At 47.4% G+C, this 24,717-nt stretch overlaps 1 protein-coding gene across 4 annotated transcripts in view; it reads left to right on the top strand.

The window, feature by feature from the left end:
* The window catches only part of naa25 (N-alpha-acetyltransferase 25, NatB auxiliary subunit), a 31,449-nt gene extending 7,020 nt beyond the window's left edge, over positions 1–24,429 (top strand). For 2 of the 4 annotated variants that reach the window (XM_006640282.3, XM_015366348.2), the window contains exons 5-24: positions 538–612; positions 1,515–1,622; positions 2,574–2,652; positions 3,402–3,513; positions 5,182–5,271; positions 5,466–5,638; positions 6,800–6,912; positions 8,627–8,834; positions 9,097–9,186; positions 10,010–10,190; positions 10,382–10,481; positions 10,719–10,870; positions 11,438–11,563; positions 13,656–13,899; positions 14,762–14,885; positions 15,499–15,564; positions 16,481–16,578; positions 17,641–17,751; positions 18,915–19,061; positions 23,961–24,429. In XM_006640282.3, the coding sequence (XP_006640345.3) occupies positions 538–612; positions 1,515–1,622; positions 2,574–2,652; positions 3,402–3,513; positions 5,182–5,271; positions 5,466–5,638; positions 6,800–6,912; positions 8,627–8,834; positions 9,097–9,186; positions 10,010–10,190; positions 10,382–10,481; positions 10,719–10,870; positions 11,438–11,563; positions 13,656–13,899; positions 14,762–14,885; positions 15,499–15,564; positions 16,481–16,578; positions 17,641–17,751; positions 18,915–19,061; positions 23,961–24,083 (2,520 nt within the window). In that variant the 3' untranslated portion in view covers positions 24,084–24,429. The other 2 variants (XM_069182067.1, XM_015366349.2) reach the window with 2 other exon arrangements.
* Positions 24,430–24,717: the final 288 nt, after the last annotated feature.

Here is a 24,717-nt window from a genome sequence, read left to right as displayed (position 1 = left end):
ATGCTGCACATGTAGGAAGGGAGCCCCTTCATCCAGCCCTGAAGTACAGCGCCATGTGGCAGCTGCACAGCGGTCTGCTGGAGATACAGGAAGTTACACCTCCCTGAGAAGTTAAAGCCCTGCTCTTGTGAACAGGCCCATGGGGTCCTTCTTCACCAGTTACTCAGGGCATCTTGGACATGGATTTCTGAATCTTCTCCTACACCACAAGGACTCTTAAGGGTGAAGTAAAACATCCTGGAAAGTAACGGGGAACCTGACAATGAAATGGGAGTCACTGACGTCCTAAATGAGTATTTCACTCTTGTGTGCATTGAAGAAGAAATCGACAGCAGACAGCAGACCTGCATCATTATTTATTTGCATAGTCTTACAATAGAAGATGCAGATATTTTTGAGCACTAGAAGCACTCAAAATTTAAAAATAAATTAATATATCCCCTGGCCTTGATATTATTCTTTTAGCTGTACCCAATTGCAAAAGGGGAATTTTTCCATGTGTTTAATGCTCTAATCGTACATCTTATTTTTTCTCAGGCTGGAATGGCACTTTATAAAATTGTTCCCAAAAATCCCTACTACTTCTGGTCTGTGATGAGCTTGGTGATGCAGGTAAGCGTGCAGTTGTCTTGGTTGCAGATTAAAAAAATATAAGGTTACTCACTTCGGAGATTGTGTAATTCTCAAAGTTAAAGTAAAGTTGTAGATATTTGAAAAAATGACTTCATCGTGTTGGAGCTGACAAACTGGGCTCTAGAAGACTAACAGACTGTGACTATGATGTTGGAACTCACACACTGGGCTCTAGCAGACTGTGACTATGGTGTGGAAACTGACCCCCAACTTTGAAGGTCTTTGAATCACTATCTAACAAACAAGATGGTATCTGTAACTTTTCTCTTAATTGGATTGGAATTTCTTCTAGTTCTCACAACAGGTTGGTTGTTATTGTGTCTTGGCATGAATCTCTTTCTAAATTTCAATTGAAACTGAAGTTAACATAGGAAAAAAAAGATTAAAGTTCGTTAGACACACGGCCAATTGAGCAGCTTGCTTGGAGTAGTGAGTGAGCCCTGTAATCTGCACATCTCCAGCTGGAGCCTGGGCTGTGTCAGCTAGCTGTGACCAGGATTTCCCAAGTGATGACACACAGTGACCCGGAATAGGCAGACTTGTCAGCCAGGCTATATCCTGGCCTCATGAGCTTTCAGTGTCATGAGTGAATATTCCAGCACTCCTGAAATCTGTACTGCTGTGTCTTTTGTAAAACGCATCGTTTCAATGAATCATATTGATTCGCGGATAGTGATTCTGCTTTGTAGAGGAAATGAAGCTGGTTCTCTTCATTTTGTCTCTCCTGGTTTTTATTTAATTAGTTGGGATGTTTTATTTCAGAAGACTGCACGGGTGACATGAAGCAAAGTCTTCACGGTTTCCAGGTCATTTTTGTCGCAGGCGGATACTGATAGGGACTCGGTTTCGCGTCTTACCTGCGCTGTCGGTTGCTCTGCCAGGCCATCTCGGCGGAGGACGAGAAGCTGTCCAAGACCATGTTCCTGCCGCTAGCGGAGAGGATGGTGGAGAAGATGGTGAAGGAGGAGAAGATAGAGGCCGAGGCTGAGGTGAGTCCCTGCGTGGTGCCCAAGGGAGAAAGAGCGAGTCACACTTTGAAAGACATCGAAGGGCCGCCTGAGTTCAGGAGACAGACCTTCACACATCCGGTTCTGTGTAAAAGTGTGCGCCTCCTTTTAGATGATCTGAAATCATGCATATTCTGCCCAGGGCATGTTACCAGAGCTTCAGGTGGTTCCTATTGGTATGTAAAAGAAGTCTGAGTTAACAAGTAATGCCAAACTTTCAAGCTTATTTAATTTATTTAGTAAACTGAGTCATCCAACGTCCAGTGTCCCTGTGTGAAGAGGTTAAAGGTCCCTCTAGATTCGGTGGCTTGTTGCAGCACATTGAGCTTCAATAACCACTAACAAATGCTTCCTGTAATTCTCTTGCATCACTGTGTAGGATTTCTGGCCCTTTTCTCCATGCCGAACTGCTGTAACCCAGTGACATTTGAGGCTTTAGTAGCATGAAGTGCTTGTCTCGGGTCCAGCCACAACATTTCTGTGGGGAGCTGCAGATGATCCAACCAAGCAGTACTGGGGTACCAGGTTTACACCTGTCTTCCTAGCAGTCCCAGTGTGGGCAGAGAATAGCTTTCACATTGGTTGGGATTGAAAAGACTTTCACTAGCTTCCAGAGAAGATGTTAAGAACATGTTGTGACTGGATTGACTTATCCAGTGACTGTGACTCCTCATTAACGTTTTCCAATTGCAGCTGTATTATCTGTGTCACCTGACTTGCTTATTTTAAAATCTGAGGACAGGCAGCCTTTCTTTACACATAGGGTTATGGGAGTATAGAACAAGCTGTCCAGCCATGCTGCTGAAGCCAATATCTACCTTTCTTCTAGAAACAGCTGGATGAAATACTTGGATCAATAAGCTACTAACTATCAAACAGGCTAGATGGGCCAGACGGCCTAGTTTCTAACCTTTCTTGTGTTCTTGTGCGCAGGTCCAGCTATACTTCATGATCCTGGAGAGACTGGGCAAGTATGTGGAGGCCCTGGAGGTGGTGAGGGGGCAGCTGGGAGGTGAGGACTGAGCACTGAGCCGTGGGCTGACTTCACAGCCATGTGCTGTGAATCACAGTAGAGCAGGGGGCAGGCCTGTACCTAAAGGGGAACTGCGGTCCCTGTTTCTCAGACTGGTTATTAAATCTCGGTAGCAAAATCAATTCATTTTACAATAATTTATAAATTTCGAATTGAGCACAAAACTATGAGCTTTGTGCAAGTACTGTAAGTCTCCATGTAGTCTCAAGCTTGCATTTGACTTCCCACGAAATGTGACGATATATGGCCCTTCCTGATCACTAGTCTCTGTCAGTGACCCACTGGTTGGATCTGTGACGCAGTGCATGGTGGTAAGAACTCTGCTATCCGGGCGTAACGTCTCCTAATCTAAATCACGTGCAGCAGCTTTGTCTACAAGAAGAATTTTTAATGTTAGATTCTGCTCTTCACAATATATTTCATTTCCAAATGAAACAAAAAAAAATCCAAGAACCACCTACCCTGCTGGCTTCCGGGGTCTTGAAAAATGCTGGAAATGAGTTGAATTTTTCCGTCAAGTTCGTTCACACGTGTGAAACGACGTGTTGTAGGGCCACTTATATCGGGGGGCCCCTGGACTGGCAGCCAGAGTGAAGGCACTGACGCTGCTGAGTTCTGTTCATGGGAGTTTCTTGGGGGCGGTGGTGGAGCTCTGGTAGTTGAGTTGAGCGTCTCCGCGGGTGTGGCGCGTGGTGCCGTTGTAACCCCCTGCTCCCGCTGTCTTCCAGAGAAGCTGACGAGCGAGCTGCAGAGCCGAGAGAGCAAGTGCATGTCTCTCTACAGGAAGCTGGACCGCTGGCCGGAGTGCAACGCCCTCTCCCGGAAGCTGCTCCTGAACAAGTGAGCCACACTCGCTGCCCCGTGCACATCCGAAAAAGGGTTTTGGCACAGAAGTAGAAGACTCACATAGTTTCACTTGCAGCGTATAGTAGGGTCCTGACATTCGCGAGGGTTCAGTGCAGAGAGCTGTCTGGAATAGCCAATAGTCCTCCCCTCTACTGTTGCTTAATGTGATGCAGTGCGTAGTCTGTGTGGTTAAAAGATATAAATACCCTCCCCTATATGATAATTAAAGTATAAATGCATTGGCGTTAAGTTAATTAAAATAACATTGATCAACTTAACGAAACAACAGTCATTACATACATATAGTATTCAGTTAACCCTGAACCCCTCCTCTGTGTTCAGCCCCCATGATGAGCACACCCATCCCCATGTGGTCAAGATGTTGTAAGAGCTTCCTCACAATACTAGCACAGTTAGATGACGGTCAGGATGGGGTCACTCACTAGCTGGGTTCCGATGCTAGTCAGGTGTGTCGCTAATTGGAAAGTGTCTTGAAATGAGTGCTGGGTGTCTAAGGCACTGTTCACAAACACTCCCCGATACTCCAGTTAGATTGAAGGGTTACATCGTGTGAGCTGCTGGGGGATTCTGTTTTTCGAACGTTCTCGCATAGAATGTGGCGAATCCGCAGCTTTACAAAGCAGGCGTCGTTTTCTGAATTGCAGGTTTTGCAGACAGCCTGCTGGTTTTGGACCCGGATATTTGCCTGCGGAAAAGTAACAGTCCCTTCATGTGTTATTTCTAGCCTATCTTGCCATAGTGCTGAGTCACCGAAGACTTGTGAAGCATAGTGTGGAGTAGTTCCTCAAAGCTTTGTCATGTCCATTCATGCACATGCTTGCTTACATTTGTTTCTTTCATTTTAGCAGTGTATGGTATTCTGGTGTGCCATTTAATGTGTCCTGTTTGTGTCCGTATAACCCATATCGAGGCTTCGGTAGATCACTCATTTAAACACTGCAGATCTGAGCAGAAGTGACAATAAGAGCACCTCTGTTGCAGTAACTCCCTCACTGAGGAGTTAATTTGTTTCTAGAGTTGCATCCTTTTGGGAATCAGCCAAGGTTTGAACTCCTGACGCCACACAGCTCGGTCTGTTGGGAACCAGCACCATAACAGCTCCAGCCGTTAGAAGTCTGTTGTTCATCTGTACCGTACCTCCTCGTTTGGGTCTTGTAATATTTGACTGCTCGCGCTTCATGTTCTGCTTTTCAGGCAAAAGTCTTGGTCTGCAGTTTTCTCACATCCCACCTCCCTGTCATTTTTTTTCCTTCCCTTTTTTAAGAACATCAACGCAGCTGCCAGAATATTCCTTTGTATTCCAGATATGACGTTAGTTGACCATTCACTAAAACAATGCTGATTCAATGACGCCATACCGCTCAGACTGTACCGGGAACAAGCACCTTAACTGGTTTAACAGTTTATACGTCCTGTAGACTTTAGAAAGCTGGTCTGGTGCCAGTTGGTCGTTACTGGTGGAACGTGTCTGGCTCTTCGACATCTGTAGCGGTCCTAACTCTTCTCCGTCCTTCCCTGTAACGCGGCGAGTTTGGATCGGTGCGTTTGCTCCACATTTCCACCACAGCATGCAAACGTTTCCCCCTAGTCTTACCGGTGGAAGCAGACCACTGTAACAGCCTGTTGCCCTTCCTCTTTCAGCCCAGACGACTGGCAGTTCTACCTTTCGTACTTCGATTCTCTCTTCCACGTCATTGACGAGTCCTGGTCGCCGCCTGAAGTGGGAGATCAGTGAGTAGCGTTTACGGAGATCTTACTGTCTAATGCTGGAGCGCGGGCGCACGTAAAGGTACTGGATAAATCCCCAGAAGCCTTTAAGGGATATTAATTGTAAAGCGCGCCGGCTGGCCGATGCGTGGCCTTCAGGAGGTGGGGGGTGTGAAAGGCGGGCGTGGCGCCCTAACGCTGGCTCTCCCGTGCCCCAGCTCGGCGGAGGGGGAGGTGGAGTCCTCGGTGGCTCAGGCGATCCGCTTCGTGGAGGACCGGATCCGCGCCGAGGAGGCGCGGGGGGCGCGGCAGCGGCGCGGCCCGTTCCTGGCCCGGCTGGAGCTGATCCGCCGGCTGCGGCAGAGGGCCGACCCGGAGGAGACCCAGCTAGGTAGCCGGCTCGTCGCCTCCGTCTCCGCGTTTCGGCCCCGCGTCCTCGGGGCGCAGCATCGCCATCGTGCCATCGTTTCTCTCCTGCTTTTCCCTTCTCGGCAGTAGGGTTCTGCAGAGTTCACATAGCTGTGTACAGACAGTGGTTATATATCGCAGTGCCACCTCCATGAAACGGGCCTGGTTATACCGCAGTTTCAGACATACCGCCAGTCCTGTCGTGTTCCCCAGTGCAGGTATGTTTCATTTCTGTGCAGTATAAACGACTCCACTACGATGGGGTTTGCTAGGTTCGCTAGTGTTTCTGTTGAGTGGTGGCACTTCCTGCAGAAGCAGCAGCTTCCCAGCGTCCTTTTCAGCTGACGCAAGGGGCGCACGCAGACGTGGCTCCTGTAACTCCGAGCAGGTGCCCCCTGTGCTCGGAAGGGCTGCAGTCGTGAGCCCCAGCAGAAGCTGATCTGAAGCAGCTGAAGAGCTGACTGAGTTGATAGTTGCGTTTAAAAGGCTAGTTTATTCCGCAAGTGTGGAATTCCGGATGGAAGGATACGCCAGAGGATGAAAGGAAAAGAAAAATTCTTGTCATTCGTGGGGCAGCAAAGAAGGAAAAAAAACAGGAATGCAAATCACTGAAATGTAGCTAATGCTGTTTACTCATCTAAGAAAGAGGTTCAGGACAATTACACATACAACAGGGGTGTTAAAGCCGTACCCTGACGTCCTACATTTTAATGGTTTTGCAATGTAGCTCCCTGTCAGCATTTCTCACATCTTTTTAATGACGGCAGCGTCTGACTAATCAAGCTGAGATCAGTATGAGAACACCAGCGTTGTGTTTGGTTGTCGTATTGTTTGCACATGTGCATGTGATGCAAGGCTAGTTTAATGAGCTTAAACATTTTTAAAAGGCGGTGAAAGAAAGGTTTTGATTGAAAGCTCGTTTATGAATTCAGCGAACCCAGTGAATGACGTCTCCTCAGACAGAAAGGCATGTTTGTTTTCTCTCTTTAAGGTTTTGTGACGAGGTCAGAATTGTGAGCTCGTTCTTAATTTGAACTGTTTAATGGAGCCTGCGATTTCTCTTCGTTTTGACCGATGAAACGTTATCGGTCAACTGAAGTGTCTGCATGACTGAAGCTGCATTGTTGGCTGTCTTTTCCCCCAGGAGATCCTTTGGAGCTCATGTTCCAGTACTTTGTGAAATTTGGAGACAAACCCTGCTGTATCTCGGACCTCAGGATATTTCTGGACCTCTTGATTCCCGCCCAACATGTACAGGTAGACTGACTCCTAATGGGAGTTCATAGATCGTGAGAACGGACATGCCACCCATTCCTAATATAAGGATATAAGACACATTGTAGTCAAGAGGAGGCCATTTGGTCTAATTTTGCGCTTTTGGACATGGGAGCTACGATGCAGTAGAAAAAATGAATCTGCTCCTTTAATAAAATAGGTTGACACTAAAGTTAAAGATCTAAGAATTCTATCAAGCCAAGCCTTAAAGGCCTGTCGGTGTATTATTACATTTCTTTGCTTGTCAGGATCTGTGATTTTTGTCATCTGGTTTGTTGGTTTTTATTCAAAATGTGCTGGAGAGCAGTTGTAATGCAATTTATAATGCAGTGCTTTGTTCAAATACCTGTATCTAATCACTTGGAACGTCAGTTTGGATCTGTGAGCAGTTCTCTTGACATTTCAGTTTTGAACACTGCTTGAGAAGAATGATGCACACACTGTACAACACTCACAGTACACGCATGGTCACATTCACTGTATCAGTAGCACTCTCCTGTTTCACTCGCGTTTTTAGCTCCGTTTTGTAAGAATAAGTGAAGAGGCAGCTAGTCAAAATCAGTCCCTGGAATGCCATAGCCTCAAAACACCTGCACTTCCACCCTGTTACTTTTTAGTTGAAGTGTTTCACTCGGATATCAAAATGTTCTTGACTTTTCTCCGGATTTGTGGAGGCTCTGCTGGAGATCAGGCAGAACTGCGTGGTCTGCACTTGAAAAGTCAACCCTCTTCTCATTTCCCAGAACCTGTATTCTGCTCCCACAACGGCTCAAGGAGCCAGTCCGTTCTGTTGGAATTATTGTTCTAATTCATTGGGTTTTCAGGAGTTGACAGCCAAGGGTTAAGTTAACAACCTTGGCCTGACTGTGGCTAATTCTAAGAAGATTGGTTAAGATGTTAAAACCTCCTTTGTTGGAGGTGTTTCAGACGTAGTTGGGGCCTGAAGTTGTTATTGAGCCAAGGCTGGGGCAGTATCCCTTAGAATGGACCCAATCATTGCTGATGGGTTAGTTCCTGCTTGAAATAGTCCTCTGCCCTTTACACACGCTGGTCTGTGGGAGACGTTCGTACTCGGGGGCATCTTTAATGACGACAGCCTCCACTCGTTTCGGGATCTGAGGGAGAGGTGCTCCTTTGGTTTTTTCGTTTTATTGTGTTTAAGGGCCCTTCAGGTCTTTATGGTGTCACGCGATACTGCTTTTATACTCTGGCCAATCGAATTGTTTCAACCGTCACTTCAGGGGGTCTAATCTCTTCTCTCCTCTCATCTCCCAGTCTCTTCTGTGGGACAGAGACCTGGGCACACAGCATGGCTCGGGTGCGGTACTTTAATTTTCAGTAAAAACATATCAGGCTGGAACAGTAAAAAAAAGTACAGATGTACTGCCACCCTCTTTTTTCTTTTGTGTGAGCGCCTGTTGTCTATTTTTAGGTGTTTTTGTAGTTTTGTTCTGCAGGATTAAAAAATGCTCAACAAGCAGTGCTGTGCTGATGATGGATTTTGAGGTCTGAGGTTCAACCGAGTCCAGAGTCCTCAGACCTTATCGGGATTTATGTCCGCTTGCAGCTGGCACCACCACCACGGAGGTGGCTGAATGAGAGACAGAAGAATACGTCAGCCTTCGCGGTTGTGTTTTTTAGTTGAAATACAGCACTGGGTAACTCTTTCCCCCTGGTTTCTCTTCCCTTTCCCCAGTTCATAAACAGGCTGATGGAGACGGTCCCTCTCTCGACACCACCAGAGGGCAGTGTGGCGCTGCCTGCAGACATCAAAGCCTTGCAGAGGCACCTGTGTGTGCTCCAGCTGGCCCACTCGCTGGGCCTGCATCACAGCCTGGACATGCAGCACAGCATTGACCTGATCAACGAGCTGAAGACCAGATACCGCCACGGGCTGGAGTTTGGTAAGCCGATGCCTATTCTGGGCAGAAATGCTTTTAATATTATTAGTTGTCATTGGCTTTTCACAAGACAAGAGTTATAATTCTAAATCTGGGATTTATAAGGAAATGCTAGCAGGTTGTCAGAGTTCTGATGTTCACAGGTAGCTGGGGAGGGTGTGATCAAGACTTCCATCACCAACGTTTCTTTCACTTCGGAGCTGGAGGATCCTCCTTCGTTTGTTAGCACAAGCACTGAACACGCCTCTCTTGTCCTTTGGCTCAGGAAAGTCCTGCTTGAAGACAGAGCTGCAGTTCTCTGACATGTACTGTCTGCTGGCCGCCCATGTGTACGTCGACCTGTGGAAGGAGACTGGTGAGCTGTCGATTCTCTCCAGAGCAGCAGACTCGCACGGTCAGCTGTCTGCTTGACCCGAGGTGACCCAGCGTGTGTCAGGATGTATCCTCTGTGCAAAGTCTTTTTACTGCCGAAATTTGATGATAGCATAATGGAAACAAAAACAGTTTTGTACTTTGAAGTGCATTTTGATTTCGTCATCTTAGAACAAAAAACGTGCCTGATCATCTTCTAAAATACATCATGGGCTTAAAAGCTGTTCATGTAGGTAGCTGTGTCAGCATGCGTAGGCTGCAAAAGAACAGGTAAAGGTTTAATCCACGCTGAAAAGAGATGATGTTTTGGCTCTGGAGCCGCCTTCAGGTGCAATTGAAGAGGGCTCCACAGTTGAAATGTTGTGTCTTAAAAGCTGTGGTACTTAACCGATCAAACAGTCCCTTTATTTTGTGAAATGCTAAAACTTTTCAGTATTTTCCTGACTGGAGAAGTGCTTAAGTTTTCCACTAACCAGTTCAGATGAGCTGGAAGTGATGCATTAAAGCCATCAGTTAAGCGTTATTTGCCAGTCCCAGGATTTTCTGTAACATTCTGTTTGTGTTTACTTGAGCAGTAAAGGGGAAATCTTTCACATTTTCACAGAAAGACTGCTCTCTTGGGTTATCTTTAGGCAGCTGTCTTCAGTGTGAGGTTTGCGAATCTGGCTCTGTGAGATCTTTATCGAGCTCTCGGACCGTTGGGGCCGACGTGGGCCCTGTCCAGACACAGACCTGGAAGTGTTCGGTGCGTGCAGGAAGCAGGCGTGTGGCCTGAGTGAGGGTTTGTCCCGTGTGTCTCGCCGCAGGGGAAGAATGGCTGCTCTGGAGCTGTCTGGGCCTGCTGGAGGAAGGCCTGGCCCACAGCCCTTCCAACGCCCAGTTCAAGCTGCTGCTCATCCTCCTCTTCTGCCAGCTGGGGGCGTTCGAACCTGTGGTCGACCTCTACTCCAGCCTGGACGCCAAGCACATACAGCATGACACCATAGGGTGAGGGCGGGGGTGCAGTCTCCACGACCTCCTGCAGTGGAGGAAATGTAAACTGGTTTTTAGCTCGTCTGTGCCACGGCTCCACAACAGGGGCTCCTTCTTCCTGTGCCGTGGGGGCGCGGGAGAGAGTTCGCCGCAGGGGCTGTGTGGAGTTCGCCTTGCTGATCCCCTCCTCCCTCTTTCTGCTGCAGGTACCTGCTGACCCGCTATGCAGAGTCATTGGGCCAGTTTGCTGCTGCTTCCCAGTCTTGCAATTTCTCACTCAGGTTTTTCCATTCGAACCAGAAAGATGTAAGTGTTTCTCGATCAGCGGCAGGCTGTGTTAATACAAACAAAGCTGCTCACAGAGTCCAGGCTCTAGGAGTCTGCCAGATGTGTTCACCAGTTAGCTGTGAACTGCCAGACAGGCTTGTTTGTAAGCATTCTTCTTGTTGTTGAGTGTATGAGTTCATCTAGAGACGCAGAGCATCTGTTGAATCAATTTTTTCTACTTGATTGTATCTCTTTGATTTTGTTTTGTTTTTTTAGACCTCAGAATATATCATTCAAGCTTATAAGTATGGTGCATTTGAGAAAATCCCTGAGTTCATTGCCTTCCGCAACAGACTGAACCGCTCGCTGCATTTCGCTCAAGTTCGCACTGAAAGGATGCTTTTAGACCTTTTCCTCGAAGCAAATATGTAAGTCTTCAGTGTTTTTCGCCTATATTATAGCATTTTCTGATTTGCCCTTTCAAATACATTATGAAAAGTAAATATTGCATTCTAAGAGCTGTTATAGAGCTTAAGGGTTATTGCCCTAACCTGCAAAGTTTTTAGGTGTCCTTTTGTTTGTATGATGTGGCCCAGAAGTTTTGAGGATGTTTTTCTGTCTGTTTGAATTATTGATTTTGTGTCTGGGTGCACAGAATCAGTGATGGCTAAGTGGGTTAAGACATTCGATTCTCATTCCTTTCAGCTCTGGCACAGAAAACTTCAAACCAAACTTAACATCAGCCAATGCAGTCTTTAGATCCTAAGACCATCCTGCCTCAAAGTCTAAGTATCAGTCTGTTAGGTTACTGTTCTTGTCTAAGTACAGCATTGTTAGTGTGGGCTCAAGTCCCAGGTGTGTGCGTGGCCATTGCTAGGTTATGAGGGACTAGCGTTCCCTCTGGGCAGGAGTTTTGTTCTTGCAGTTCATGTTAGGTCGTTAGGATTCTGCTGGATTTTAACCTTTTCAACCTGTGAGTCTGCTCTGATCCGCAGATCATCAAGCCTAGAGGAGAATGTCAAGTCCATGGGCCTGTGTCCTGAGGAGGAGGACATTCCCTGGGCTGATATGAGGGACAATCGGGATTTGACAGTTCTGACCAGCTGGGATCCAAAGGACCGGTATGAGTATTCTTTTCCTAAAGTCTGATTCTAAAAATCGCATGTACTGTTCTGTGGGCAGGACCCTGGAGAGATAAGTACCATTCCTGACCTTGGCCAGCTGATGTATTGAAGTCTTAAGGAGAGCTTCAGGAGCATGAGACAAACTCCATTTGTTTCCCTGGCCTGTAACGTCCCCAGATGTCTGTCCTGTTGAAGACCGTTGTGTCCAACAGAACATACAGTTTGGCTTCATGACTCACTTCACCTCAAGGCTAGAGATGGGGTTGTGCTGCAGCTTTCAAAACCTTGTGGATTGCATGCTACATCCCGTTCAGTGTGTTTTTACTGATCACGGAGAATGGACAGGCTATCTTGTTAGTGGTGATGGAGTCCTAATAATTTAGGCCAGTGAGTTTATGACATGAATGGAATGAAACTTCACTCCTGGCTCTGGACCAAAGCCTGATTCATAGACCTATTGGAAGTGTACCATCAAGTGTACAGTTGCACTGCAGGGAAGAGCTCTGGGCTCGGTGTCCCGCTGCCCGGACCCTCATGGGGACAGTGGGCTCGGTGTCCCGCTGCCCGGACCCTCATGGGGACAGTGGGCTCGGTGTCCCGCTCCGCTGCCCGGACCCTCACGGGGACAGTGGGCTCGGTGTCCCGCTGCCCGGACCCTCACGGGGACGGTGGGCTCGGTGTCCCGCTGCCCGGACCCTCATGGGGACAGTGGGCTCGGTGTCCCGCTCCGCTGCCCGGACCCTCACGGGGACAGTGGGCTCGGTGTCCCGCTGCCCGGACCCTCATGGGGACAGTGGGCTCGGTGTCCCGCTGCCCGGACCCTCATGGGGACAGTGGGCTCGGTGTCCCGCTCCGCTGCCCGGACCCTCACGGGGACAGTGGGCTCGGTGTGCCGCTGCCCGGACCCTCACGGGGACAGTGGGCTCGGTGTGCCGCTGCCCGGACCCTCACGGGGACAGTGGGCTCGGTGTCCCGCTCCGCTGCCCGGACCCTCATGGGGACAGTGGGCTCGGTGTCCCGCTCCGCTGCCCGGACCCTCATGGGGACAGTGGGCTCGGTGTCCCGCTGCCCGGACCCTCATGGGGACGGTGGGCTCGGTGTCCCGCTGCCCGGACCCTCATGGGGACGGTGGGCTCGGTGTCCCGCTGCCCGGACCCTCACGGGGACGGTGGGCTCGGTGTCCCGCTGCCCGGACCCTCACGGGGACAGTGGGCTCGGTGTCCCGCTCCGCTGCCCGGACCCTCACGGGGACAGTGGGCTCGGTGTCCCGCTGCCCGGACCCTCATGGGGACAGTGGGCTCGGTGTCCCGCTGCCCGGACCCTCATGGGGACAGTGGGCTCGGTGTCCCGCTCCGCTGCCCGGACCCTCATGGGGACAGTGGGCTCGGTGTGCCGCTGCCCGGACCCTCACGGGGACAGTGGGCTCGGTGTCCCGCTCCGCTGCCCGGACCCTCATGGGGACGGTGGGCTCGGTGTCCCGCTCCGCTGCCCGGACCCTCATGGGGACAGTGGGCTCGGTGTCCCGCTGCCCGGACCCTCATGGGGATAGTGGGCTCGGTGTCCCGCTCCGCTGCCCGGACCCTCACGGGGACAGTGGGCTCGGTGTCCCGCTCCGCTGCCCGGACCCTCACGGGGACAGTGGGCTCGGTGTCCCGCTGCCCGGACCCTCACGGGGACAGTGGGCTCGGTGTCCCGCTGCCCGGACCCTCACGGGGACAGTGGGCTCGGTGTCCCGCTGCCCGGACCCTCACGGGGACAGTGGGCTCGGTGTGCCGCTCCGCTGCCCGGACCCTCACGGGGACAGTGGGCTCGGTGTCCCGCTGCCCGGACCCTCACGGGGACAGTGGGCTCGGTGTCCCGCTCCGCTGCCCGGACCCTCACGGGGACAGTGGGCTCGGTGTCCCGCTGCCGGGACCCTCACGGGGACGGTGGGCTCGGTGTGCTGCTGCCCGGACCCTCATGAGAACGGTGGGCTCGGTGTCCCGCTGCCCGGACCCTCATGAGAACGGTGGGCTCGGTGTGCCGCAGGCCTCGCTCTGGGTCGGGCCTCGCCGGGCCGGTGACGGAGTGGGCTGGTGTTGTTTCCCAGGCAGCTGTCTGAGGAGCATCGGCGGCTCTCCCTGGAAGAGGAGGCTCTGTGGCTCCGCGTCCGGGCCCTGACCCTGCGCCTGGTGGGCTCCCTCGCCGCCCTCAGCCCCCCCGTCGCGCCCAGGAACTCGGAGAAGACGGCGGAGAACGGGGTGGCCTCCAAGCCGGACACGCTGCGCTCGCTGCTGAAGCAGCTGGAGACGGCGCTGGAGACGGGGAGGGCCTTCACGGAGAGGAACGTCCAGGTACCGCCCACCGGCTCTCCGACGGCGTCTCTCACGCGGAAGAGGCAGAAGCACGCCCCTTGCTGTTTGGGGGTGTGCTGTTGTCTTAGAGCGCAGACGGAGCTTTTCAAAGGCTGAAATGATGCGACCTGCCGCACACAACACAGGGATCGGGAACGGCTTCACCCTCTTGAACCTTGTTCACTTTCTTCACGAGGCCGCGTGTCTTTTTACACACGTTAGACTGGCATCCAGCGGTGCTGTGAAGGTTAACTCCATACACTGCTGCAAACTGTAACGGCCGGAGGGTTAAAACCGTTCACCGTTCTTTAGTATAACTTCCAGTTTGTGTTTTTTGATAACGAAAGAACAGTGTTTGCCATGGGACCAGCTGCAATGAAAACATACGGTTTCAGATGTAAGCTGCAGTAAATGGATCAACGTTTTTCTTATCAACCAAAGTTCTAAACCAACATTTTTAAAGGAAAATCCTGTCAGCAGATGTACATGTGGTTTGTGTTCCATAAACATGCAATTGCTGTTCTTGCTATGGGGATTTACTGTTTGTTAATTCTGTTAAGGTGCAGCATAATGGCCTGAAAAAAACACGTTGCAAATGTTTGGCACTCATCCGTTTGGTCCGTTACCCCGTCCTGCAGTTCTGATTCTGTCTGGAGGATGATGAGATCAGGATACTGCTTTAGCAAACAGGAGAAAAGACGCAGGGTTGCTCTCTGAAAGAGGCGATCGCGTCGGACAGAACGCGTGGTGCTGTAGGTCGATCCCGCTGCTCGACCGGGACCCCGCTGGCTTGTTGTGAGGCCCCGAGAGACGCCTGCCCTTGCTGAAGCGAGCCCTGCCTGTGTGTGTGTGCCCCCCGCAGTACCCGTTCCTGGGGCCTCCCGCCACGCGCCTGTCTCCTGCCCTCGCCAGCGGGAGCTGTCAGTGCCAGGCCAGCGCTTTCCACCTGGTCAGTGACCTCCAGGACCTGGACTCCCACGGCTTGGGTAAAGCTCATCTTCTGTGGCCCGTTCTCACTGGAAGTCATGTTTGTAGCTCTGGGCTGCTTGGATCATTTTCGGCCCCACGTGAACAGACCGTTTCCTTAGTTGCGATCTGTATTTTTTTTTATCAAAAGAGGTGGCGTGGCGGCGCAGTGGGTAGCATTGCCGCCTCGCAGCGCTGGGGCCCAGGGTCCAGTTCCAGACCTGGGGCGCTGTCTGTGTGGAGCTTGCGTGTTCCCCCCCCCCCGGGGTGCTTCAGTTTCTGCTCATTTGCATTTGTGACTTTCCAAATTAAAGTGCCTACAGTAGAACAAGTGTATCTGGTTGTGAGAAGATTGTCATTAGACTGTGTGTAAGTGTGGCTATAACTGTATTTTAAACGTTTGACCAAAATAATGCATTTCCTAGTGAGAACGCTCCAGAGACAGTGTAACAGTGGCTGCAGTAATAACAGTGTAGAGGTGTCATGTGAATTGATTTTTAAACAGATCAATTCAGTCCTCTTGTATCTGGGTGTATAGGGTTAGGAGGGTCTCTAATTACACGTAAGAACGGTTGATTCCGTTTTTAATTTTACAGATCAGTACAAATCCATCTCTCTCCTTGTTTCTTTCAGAAGACACAACAGAGGTCCAAACGAGAATAGGGAACAGCTTTAAATCTTTAATAGCACAGCTAAGAGGTAAGGGTGGAAAGCTATCTCTACTGAATCTTCAGACTTGGTTTCTAAGGTTTTTCATCCCACTCATCATGTTTCAGCACCTGTTTCAGATGCATCAGCTGTGATAGTTTTCTTTGTAGGATTTTTTTAGACAATAAACTACTGCATATGCATTGGCCAACAGATATCATGTGCTGCCGCTCACTTTCTCATTTTTATCACCCATCATTAAGAACTTTTCTCTTCTTTTTCAAAATGAGTTTTTTCTTCACAGACAGGTTTTTTTATATAAGATAGTGGTCTGGTCTTCAGTAGGACTACAGGAGTCTGAGTCTTGCTCATTCTCATTTAAAGTCAAAAGAATTGGAGACACAGGAGCATTGGTTTGGCGCCAACAGCCTCGTTTTTGACAAAAGTGAAAACAGGCCCACAGAGTCCCCGAGTCAGTGTTAAAAGACTCGCATTGCTGCCCTCACTGTCAGTCACTGAGATATCGTTGAATATGCAGTTGGGGAATTACACAGTGAGTTGTGTGAAAGAAGTGGCAATAACTATTAATAATAATTAAATGTAGTTATTAAACGTATTTAGTGGCACTCAATTTATATGAAATAATTAAACCACAGTTTTCGGTGCTGGAGGTTAAAGTTTCTCCGGTAACTAGCTCGCTAAAATACAGGCATTGCAGCCTTTCCCTTCCTCAAGGCCAGACAGATTAGACAAATACTCCAATTTATCATGACTCTCTGCCACATTTTGTAAGCAACAGGAACTGAACCTCACTGAACCTCAGCTTTGCAAAAAAAACTTTCTACTTGTTGTACATAAGCAATGTTTTCTGTGTGAAATGTAGTTTTTTATCCAAATAGAATTCATGAAAGTTTTAGAAGTGTTTACGTTCAGAATGTTAAGTTGTTCTGTTGTTTTTCTTTTTCAGAGTTACTTAGTAAATGCAAAGGTGATCTACTGGACGTTAAAGACTGTCAGTGTAAAACCAAGCCGATACTTTTAGAAAACTTAGTGTTCTTTGTAGAGGTGAGTTTTCTTGATCACCCTAGATATTAGACTAAAAGGGTTTGAATGCATCTTTGAACATTTTCTTTGGATATTCTCACCTGCTGGTTAAGGGAATTTCAGAACTTGAAACCAATTACGAACAAGAAAAATAAAGCTAAATTTCTTCTGTCAGCAAGACAAATCAAGGGAAGGAATACTGTTCATAATTATTAACTTTTAAATACAGTAATGTGGAGCGGATCATTTGTATGTAGCCGAATCTTCAGCAGAAATCGTCTAGATCTTTTTTTATTAGAAACATGATGCCCTTTTTAAACAATCAAGCAGTGCTTAACTTACAGAGCCTTGTAAAAGTATTCAGACCCTTGCGCAGTTTTCATGTTGTGTTGCTGTAAAGTTTTCAGTCATGACACTTTGAAGCAGCAGTATTTATGTACACAACTACTTGACAAATTCAAATCATAAAACAAAAATAAAGAGCTAAATACTGTGAAAGAAAAATGAAAAGGTCATGACTGAATAACAAGGGTTCAAACCCTTTGCTGTGGCAGAGCTTCATTTAATTAAGGTGCACAAAATGACCTGAACAAACCACACTTTTAATTGAGTGGCCTCTGTGTGTGCAGGGGCTCACTCACTGGATTTGTCTTGTGATCAAGACTGTTGCACAGCTGATTTGAAAGTTGTGGTTTACAGCCTTCAGCTCTGATTCGTCTTCCATCCTAAACCCCGTCAGACCAGGCTGACTTCTTGTAAAAATTGAATGAACAGTTGTAAAAATACAATATTCTCGTTTAAACTGGAAGTTTGCTAGGGTATACATGTAGTTTATTCGAGTCTAAGATTGCCATAAGATTTACAATATTGGGCTTGGTAATGATTGGTAGACAATGTGACCTTTATGTAAAAAAAATTAAGGATAATTTGTTTTGTGGCGCCTGTTTTTTTTCCATTAATCATTAGTAGGATGGACTGTGTGGTGACTGGGTGTACTGTACTGTGCCTTTGGAAATTCCTGTCCTTACAGTGTTTCTGTGGTCAAGTGCTCCAGGTTTGACACAGCCTGTTTCTGCTCCCCAGACCGTCTGCGTTGTCCTGTGGGTTTCCAGTTACTGTGGTAGTGTTCTGCGACCTCTGAAGGCCAGTTTACAGAAGAAGAAGAAGAAGAAAAAGGACACCAACACAACCACAGTAAGGTCCTAAGCTGTCTTTGAGGGAGCTGATTGCTCTGAACACCTGTTGTTGATCAGTGGTGTAAGATGTGTGCTTTTGATAACTCTTGCAGCGTATAGATTACGTCAGCTAGTTGCTTCGGAATATTGCTTTGGAAAAATCAAGAAGCCCCTTTGAATCAAGAGATTTGATGTGGAGAACAGCTCTCCTGCATGAGAAATCTAAGATGAGGGATTATGTAATGGAGCATGAGAGGCATAGCTAGCAGGCCTGCATTTCAGCTGCTCCACCAATATTAACACTTCAGCCTGAAACGGCTTCCGTTTCCCCTGCTGTTGTAACGGAGCACGGAGCAATAGCCAGGAAGGCATTCATTGCACAACAAGCACTGAAGCAGAAAATGTGGCAATCATGCTTCCTTTCTTTAGTAGAAAATGGTGAATTTTAATAGGTACCCACCCAGTTTGGAGTTGCCAGGTGTGTCTGTACCCACACAGAAGCAGGCAGGACCAGCAGATGGCTCAGTTATTCTTAATTTCCCAGTCAGCTAGTTAGGAATGTAGTGGCATCGGTTCACTCTGTGATTACAGAGTTGTCTGTGTCCGTTTCCTGGAGGAGCACGGACTGAAGTGTCTGCTGTTTGGAACATTTTTGCTCGCTGACCGCAGGGCTTCACACTAAAATTCGAAAGAAGAAAAAAAATGGCAAGACCCCTGGTTTGAGCTGAAGAAAGCGTCAGATAAGTGGGACCCATTCGAAGCTCAAAAGGGCATCTTATTAAACACCTATATTTATTTATTTTCACGCAATAGGATGTAGAGATGTCATAACTGGTCTCGTCTGCCTCCTGGCTTTAAGTCTCTGGATTTGATTCTGGGCTGGGGACCCATCTGTGGGCAGTTTGTGTGTTCTCATAGGTTGTGCTCTGAACTTCTCCCACAATCCAAAAACATGCTGGCTTGGTTCATCGGTGTCTGTTAATCGCCCCTGTATGCCCTGCAATGGAATGGCATTCAGCCCTGTGCCCTGGAATGGATGCCAGTAAAATGCCCTTTTTTGTTCTCTTTTATTTGATCATTTTTGAACAAGGTTCACATTCTGGTGTGCAGGGCAAGCTTGGCTTGTAGATGCGGCACTAGGCTTGCATACTGGTTTTGTCAAACTCGTTTTGTCATCCCCAGCCTGCGGTGTTCAGTGGCTACCAGGAGTACACTGCGGCCCTGCAGGCCCTGCTGTCTGAGGCCCTGGATCACGTCAAGGGCCTGGAGGCCTGTGTGCTGGCAGTGAAGCTGGAGGGCCTGTCTCTGGAGGAGCACTCACTCTCGGAGGTACAGTAGGCCTCACCCGCCACCGCCAGCGTAATAAGAGAACCCCTTCTCACAGTTCTGTAGTTTGGGGAATGTCCAAAAGGAAGTGAAATGATTTCCTCTTTTGTGCATAATCCATACACTTGCTGGCCAGAATATTAATACCCCCCCCCCCACCACCAAGTAATGCATTTGACCTCTGCAAGGGGAAAGAACAGCTCAGACAGGAAGTGGCCGTGCTTCTGCAGGGCTGTACTGCGTGCAGGCGATTATGAGAGGGATAGAGTGTGGGTTCGACATGAGCAGTTCTAAGGATGTCATGCAGACCACGATGAACATGGGAACATAGCCTCTTTTCATGTCAAAGAAAGGAAAATACGGACTGGGGAATTTTGAATAAGTGACTACACGATCAACATGGCTATTTTGAAAGGCTAATGCCTGTTAATGCTACGTCTAAATGCACCGTAGCTGATGAAGAACAGTGTTGTCCCCGTTTCACTTTATATTTAAAATGTTTCTCATTGAGAGTGCCCTTAAAATATGAAGCTGGAAATGTATGGATATGACACGATGTTATGATTAAATCTGAAAAAGGACAGCACTTCTCTTCATTAAATTAGGTCCTCTTATACAAAGTGTCTTTGAAAACATACAGGCATAGTGCGGTTTTCATGACTTTTGGTAATCCTGAGACGCTGTTCATTTTTATGTACGTTTGTAAATTGTCAGTGTAGTGGGGAATAGTGAATAAAGCTGTTAGAGAAATGAATGAGCGGATGGATAATCAGCTTGGCTAGTGACTAGAACCCTTGAGACGTCTTCGAAAATAGTTTTCACACAATCCTTTAAGAATCTGAGTGTTTAGGGCTCCTAACAGAAGAAAGATGGGGCCCCCCTCTTCCTCTGGCCCGTTCTTATTTTCTGACGCGCTCCTCCAACATGCTCGCTGGCGCTGCCCGGCACATTCTGCCCCCGCTTGGGCAGTCCTGCTCACAGCCAGCCCTGAACCAGCAGCGTCAGGACTGCACTTCCAAATCTTAAGGGGGACTGGGGGGTGGGGTGGGTAGGTGTTTTAAATATTCATGTTTCTTTAAAAGAAGTTACGTGTCCTGCCGGTAATGTCACGCGGTAAACACACACAAGCTTCAGATCCACGCCTCTCTTGCTTGGCCTGCTCCCAGTGCGCCCCTGGAAAGTCCACAGGATGGGAGTGCAGGACTTTCCATCGCGCTGTGCAGGGGGGTTCGTACCCTATAATGAAGCCTTCACGAGCAGATCTCACTGGTGACTGTACTCGCCCCCACCAGAGGGAACACGTTTTTATTTGAATTTGTTTGGTTAGTGGGGGGGAAACCCCTTGTTTGTTTTACCCAGCCCATAGCAGCATGAAGAAACTGCTAGCCAAACTCTGCGTGCAGAAACCCAGATGTCGCCCGTAGTGTGACTCTGCAGTTCGTTACCGATGTCCTGGAGGTGTTACACTCCCGCTTTCCGGCTTCCTGCAGGACCGACTGGGGGTTTCTTGTCATGCGAGACGAGCGGTGTTTGGAGTCGAGGTGTGGCGTGTCTGCCACACTTCAGCCGGGCAGTCAGATCACAGGGGGGGTCGATGTAGGTCAGGTGTGTTTCTCATGCACAGAGAGAGCAGGGAGAGCGAATGACATCCATGCCTTTAGGTGCCTTTACTAGAAAGATTTTTTATTCAGGGTGTCTCTTGTTCATGCTTTTAAAAGTGGACATACACATTTTGTTTCTGTAAAGATATAATTAAAGATTAAAGATATTAAAGATAGGTTTTTAAATTACACTCATGCAGTTAACTCTTGCATGAACTCTTGCAAATAGTTTTTCTAGTCAATTAACTGATATCCAGATTCCAATAGTTAGGAATCATAAAAATAATTAGTTACAGTATTATAATTGTGGGAGGTTGACATTAAAATCTCAAAACGTCCTAGAAAATGTCACAGTCATGCAAAGTTTAAATTGATTTAACTAATGACTGAAAACGGTGACAGTAATGAGTGAATGTGAAATGTAATGACTGAAAACAAGAAACAGACTAAAGAGTGGGAGGAGTGTAGTCACACATACAAAATGAAAATGCTTTTCGCAGAATTACTGCGATTTTAAAAAGCTCATGAGTTTGTACGAGAATCCTTGCTTATACTGGAATAATATGGCTTTTAAACCTTTGCTCTTTGTGCACTTCAGAAAAAGCAAGATTGTATTATAAAAATACTATTAAAAATCCAAGAAATAGTATAAAAAAAAAACACAAGAAGGATGATGTGTTTGTGTCAAGAAGCTCACCTGAAGGAGGCTCCAAAGCTGAAATGTTGTCTTTGTTCCTTACCTTTCAGCAGAGAATACACCTTTACCTGCTGCTTTGCAGCCTCCCTCGCGAACATCTTGAGCAAGAGGTTGATTTGGGAATGTGTTATCAACTGAAATTCAGATTGGGAGGGAAAAGAGGTGCCGTCACTGATGAGAACAACTTGTATGTCGAGGCCAAGACTACAGTTTTCATGAGAATGGAGAACATCCATTTGGATAATGAAATATTAGAGTTGCATGTTTTAATATATTAGGTGTTGTGAAGTGTCGCATGTTAAAACGTTCGGGCAGTTGGGAGTCAATTCCAACACATTCCCTGTGCCGTGTTCAAACAGCTCCGACCAGTTTGACTTCATTGTCTGTGAGGGAGATGGAGCGCAAGAGTCTCTGTGACCGCCATCCTCTCGCATGTCTCCATGGAACTTGAAACTGAAATAGTTTTCATGAATTGGAGAGCCTGTGACGAGGCAGGCATCTCGGTGTCTACAGGGCACGCGAGGCTCGATGATCTCGAGACACAGCTGGGCTAGCCTGATCGAGTAGCCTGGGTGATTAAAAGCACTATCAGAACTACACAGTTCCTTCAGTTGCATGGTTTTATGTATTAAGTTCCTTTCGATAAATATGATCATCACTTGCACTTTATACATTACATTTTATACAGTGTCTGCAATGAAATTTCATATTTCAAAAAGTACGTCACTGTCCTGGAGTTGGCCCAAAGAAGGCCAGCAGTATTCATTCCTGGCCTTTGCTGGAAGGCCTGGCTGGCAGGTTAAAGCTGTAGAATTTGCTTATTGTTGAAGAAAGGAACCTTAGATCAGACTTGATTGAAGTAATCCTCATAAGATCACTTTATTAGCCCTATACAATTTCTTGCATTAGGAATTTGACTTTACACAAACCCCAGCTTGCTCTTCATGAGACACACAGACAGGGAGAGAAGCTGGGGGTCAGAGCGCAGGGTCAGCCATTTATACGGCGCCCCTGGAGCAGCTGGGGTTCAGGGCCTTGCTCAGGGGCCCCAACGGAGTAGGATTCCTCTGCCGGCCACGGGATTTGAACCGGCAACCTTCCAGCCACAGGCGCAGATCAGAGCCATAAACGCTGACAAAGTCAAATCGGTGTACTTCTTCAAAATCAACAGTGAAACACAAACCAGAATACAAGTGGAAACTGAAGAGAGAGCTTTTAAAACTAAAAACAGGATGCAGTTTTTTACTTAGAGGGTTGTTGAAACCGATATCCTGGCATCTTTCAAGTAACATCTAAATAACTTTGTCAGAAAAGAAATGACTACATATTGTTTAACAGTAATAACTCTCAAAAGAGAGATCACTGGTTTGATTGATCACTTGCAGATAAGGAAAATGCAGCACTACTTTGAAATCTTGGTGTGCTCACGTTTTGGGTGTGACTTCAACATGCACAACATCTGATCACCGTCAAGAATGTTTTGTACAAAGTAGTCCTTCAAAAGGCTCTGATGGCACCAAGGTGATAAGGTGGCACATTTTCTTCAGACTGGTTACTTGGTTGTTGGTGTGCCCTTCTTTGAGGCGGAGGCCTCTTGCATCAGCAAGCTGACTTTGAGTTACAAATTCTGAATTGTCAAGGTTATGATTTTGGTCTGTAGCCTAAGTATAACTTAATTCTGGTAAAGACCTCAAAGTACACAGTGGAATTAAACATAAAAAACCTCAAAAATAATGTTTTACTCACAGTGAGAACATTTTAAAATTTTCATTATTGCTTAATGACAAGAGGATTTAAATTGAAACTAAGGTACAAAAGCAGCCCTGTGAAATCACAGAAGTTCCTGTTTTCTGGTCTGCTGTGGCTGATTTGGAGGTTTTCTTTCTTCCAGGTAGTTTTACAGATTACAGCCTGGATAAGGGAACTTGCTTTTTAAAGTTGTCTAGCTGGTCTCAGTATACTCCAAGATGAGATCATGTCAGTAAAATTTTTCAGTATTAAAACTCTGTTTACATCCATTTTACATTTGGTTGAGCCTTCTTGCTGGTACTAGAGTAAATTCTAATTCATCAAATTTTTCATTTGCAATTTTTTTTTTTACCCTTTATTCTCCTGGAGTATGCATTTTGGTGTACTCGTACACTTCAAATTGTCAAAAAGATTACTGGGTTAATTGATGGCAATCAAGTGTTTAATAAAATCTCATTGTTAAATCCTCCAGCCCTGTTCACACAGGAATCTCCCTTGAAATTCGCAATCAACAGCGTCAACCTGCCACGCTAAGTTGAATTGATTGCATCGTTGAAAGAGCGAGGGTGTTGAAATGTGGTTTGTCCTGTCAAGTGGCGGGTAGCACAGAGACGCTGTGGTATGACGACGTGACTGTAAGTCTCATTGATCTGCTGTAGGAAGCACAATTCTTTTACACTTCTCCAGGCGTCTGTACAAGAGTCCGGGAATAATTCTAAATTATTTTTATGTTTAGCGCATCTAACATCAGATAATGTCGTATATATCAGGATGAACAGCAAAGAGAAGTGATGTGCATCATCACGTCACACACCGGACCTTAGCCCCCGCACGCTGTCGGTGTTTTCTCTCCAGGACGAGCGGAAGTTTACGAAGACGGTGATGGAGAAGGTGCAGAGCAGCTACCTGCGCTCCCTGCAGGAGGTGGGCGAGCTCCTGAAGAAGAGAGCCGACTGCCTGAAGAGCCTGAAGATCTGACGGGAGGGGACTCCCCCGGCTCCTGCCTGCAGAATCCACAACTTCCTGCCGACGCGCATGAAGGACTTAGAATCTCGAGTGAAGAAAGAAATCGGCGTTTTTAGAATAACTGCTCAGATAAATTATTGTACATAGACCACAGAGAGAGAAAAAAAACTACAACTCCTTAACGGGAAATTCACCTTTTGTTTCCTTTTATATACATACTCATGAGCGTATAGAAACACTTCCTCTGCTATCTTATACCCAGCAACACTCGGGCTGGAAGTCAAATACAGCTAGAAGCTCTAATGTATAGTCCTATATGTAGCGTAACTCTTTAATAAAAGAGAGCAAAGAGCCTGTACGAATTGTGGTGTTTAATTTATTGAGATTCTTTATAGAGACGAGGGAAATCTGCGTTTTTACAGAGCTTGCAGGAATTTACGCTGGGCTGGCCACAGCAGTCATCCTGAAGTTTGCAATGTTTCCAGCACACGGCAAAAAAATGGAGGCAGTCTTTCTTCATTTTGTTTTAAGTTGCATAGTTAAGTAGCAAGCAGCAGGGCATGTAAAATAATTGAGAGCACAAACTAAAACAAAACAGAGTTTAAACAGGCGGTTGTTTTTAACCAGGTGCTGCAGCTCTAAGCAA

The sequence above is a fragment of the Lepisosteus oculatus genome, chromosome 22 (assembly GCF_040954835.1).
Source record: "Lepisosteus oculatus isolate fLepOcu1 chromosome 22, fLepOcu1.hap2, whole genome shotgun sequence".
Taxonomy (NCBI): domain Eukaryota; kingdom Metazoa; phylum Chordata; class Actinopteri; order Semionotiformes; family Lepisosteidae; genus Lepisosteus; species Lepisosteus oculatus.
The sequence above is the reverse complement of the archived record's forward strand: the minus strand, read 5'-3'. Positions and strand labels throughout refer to the sequence as shown.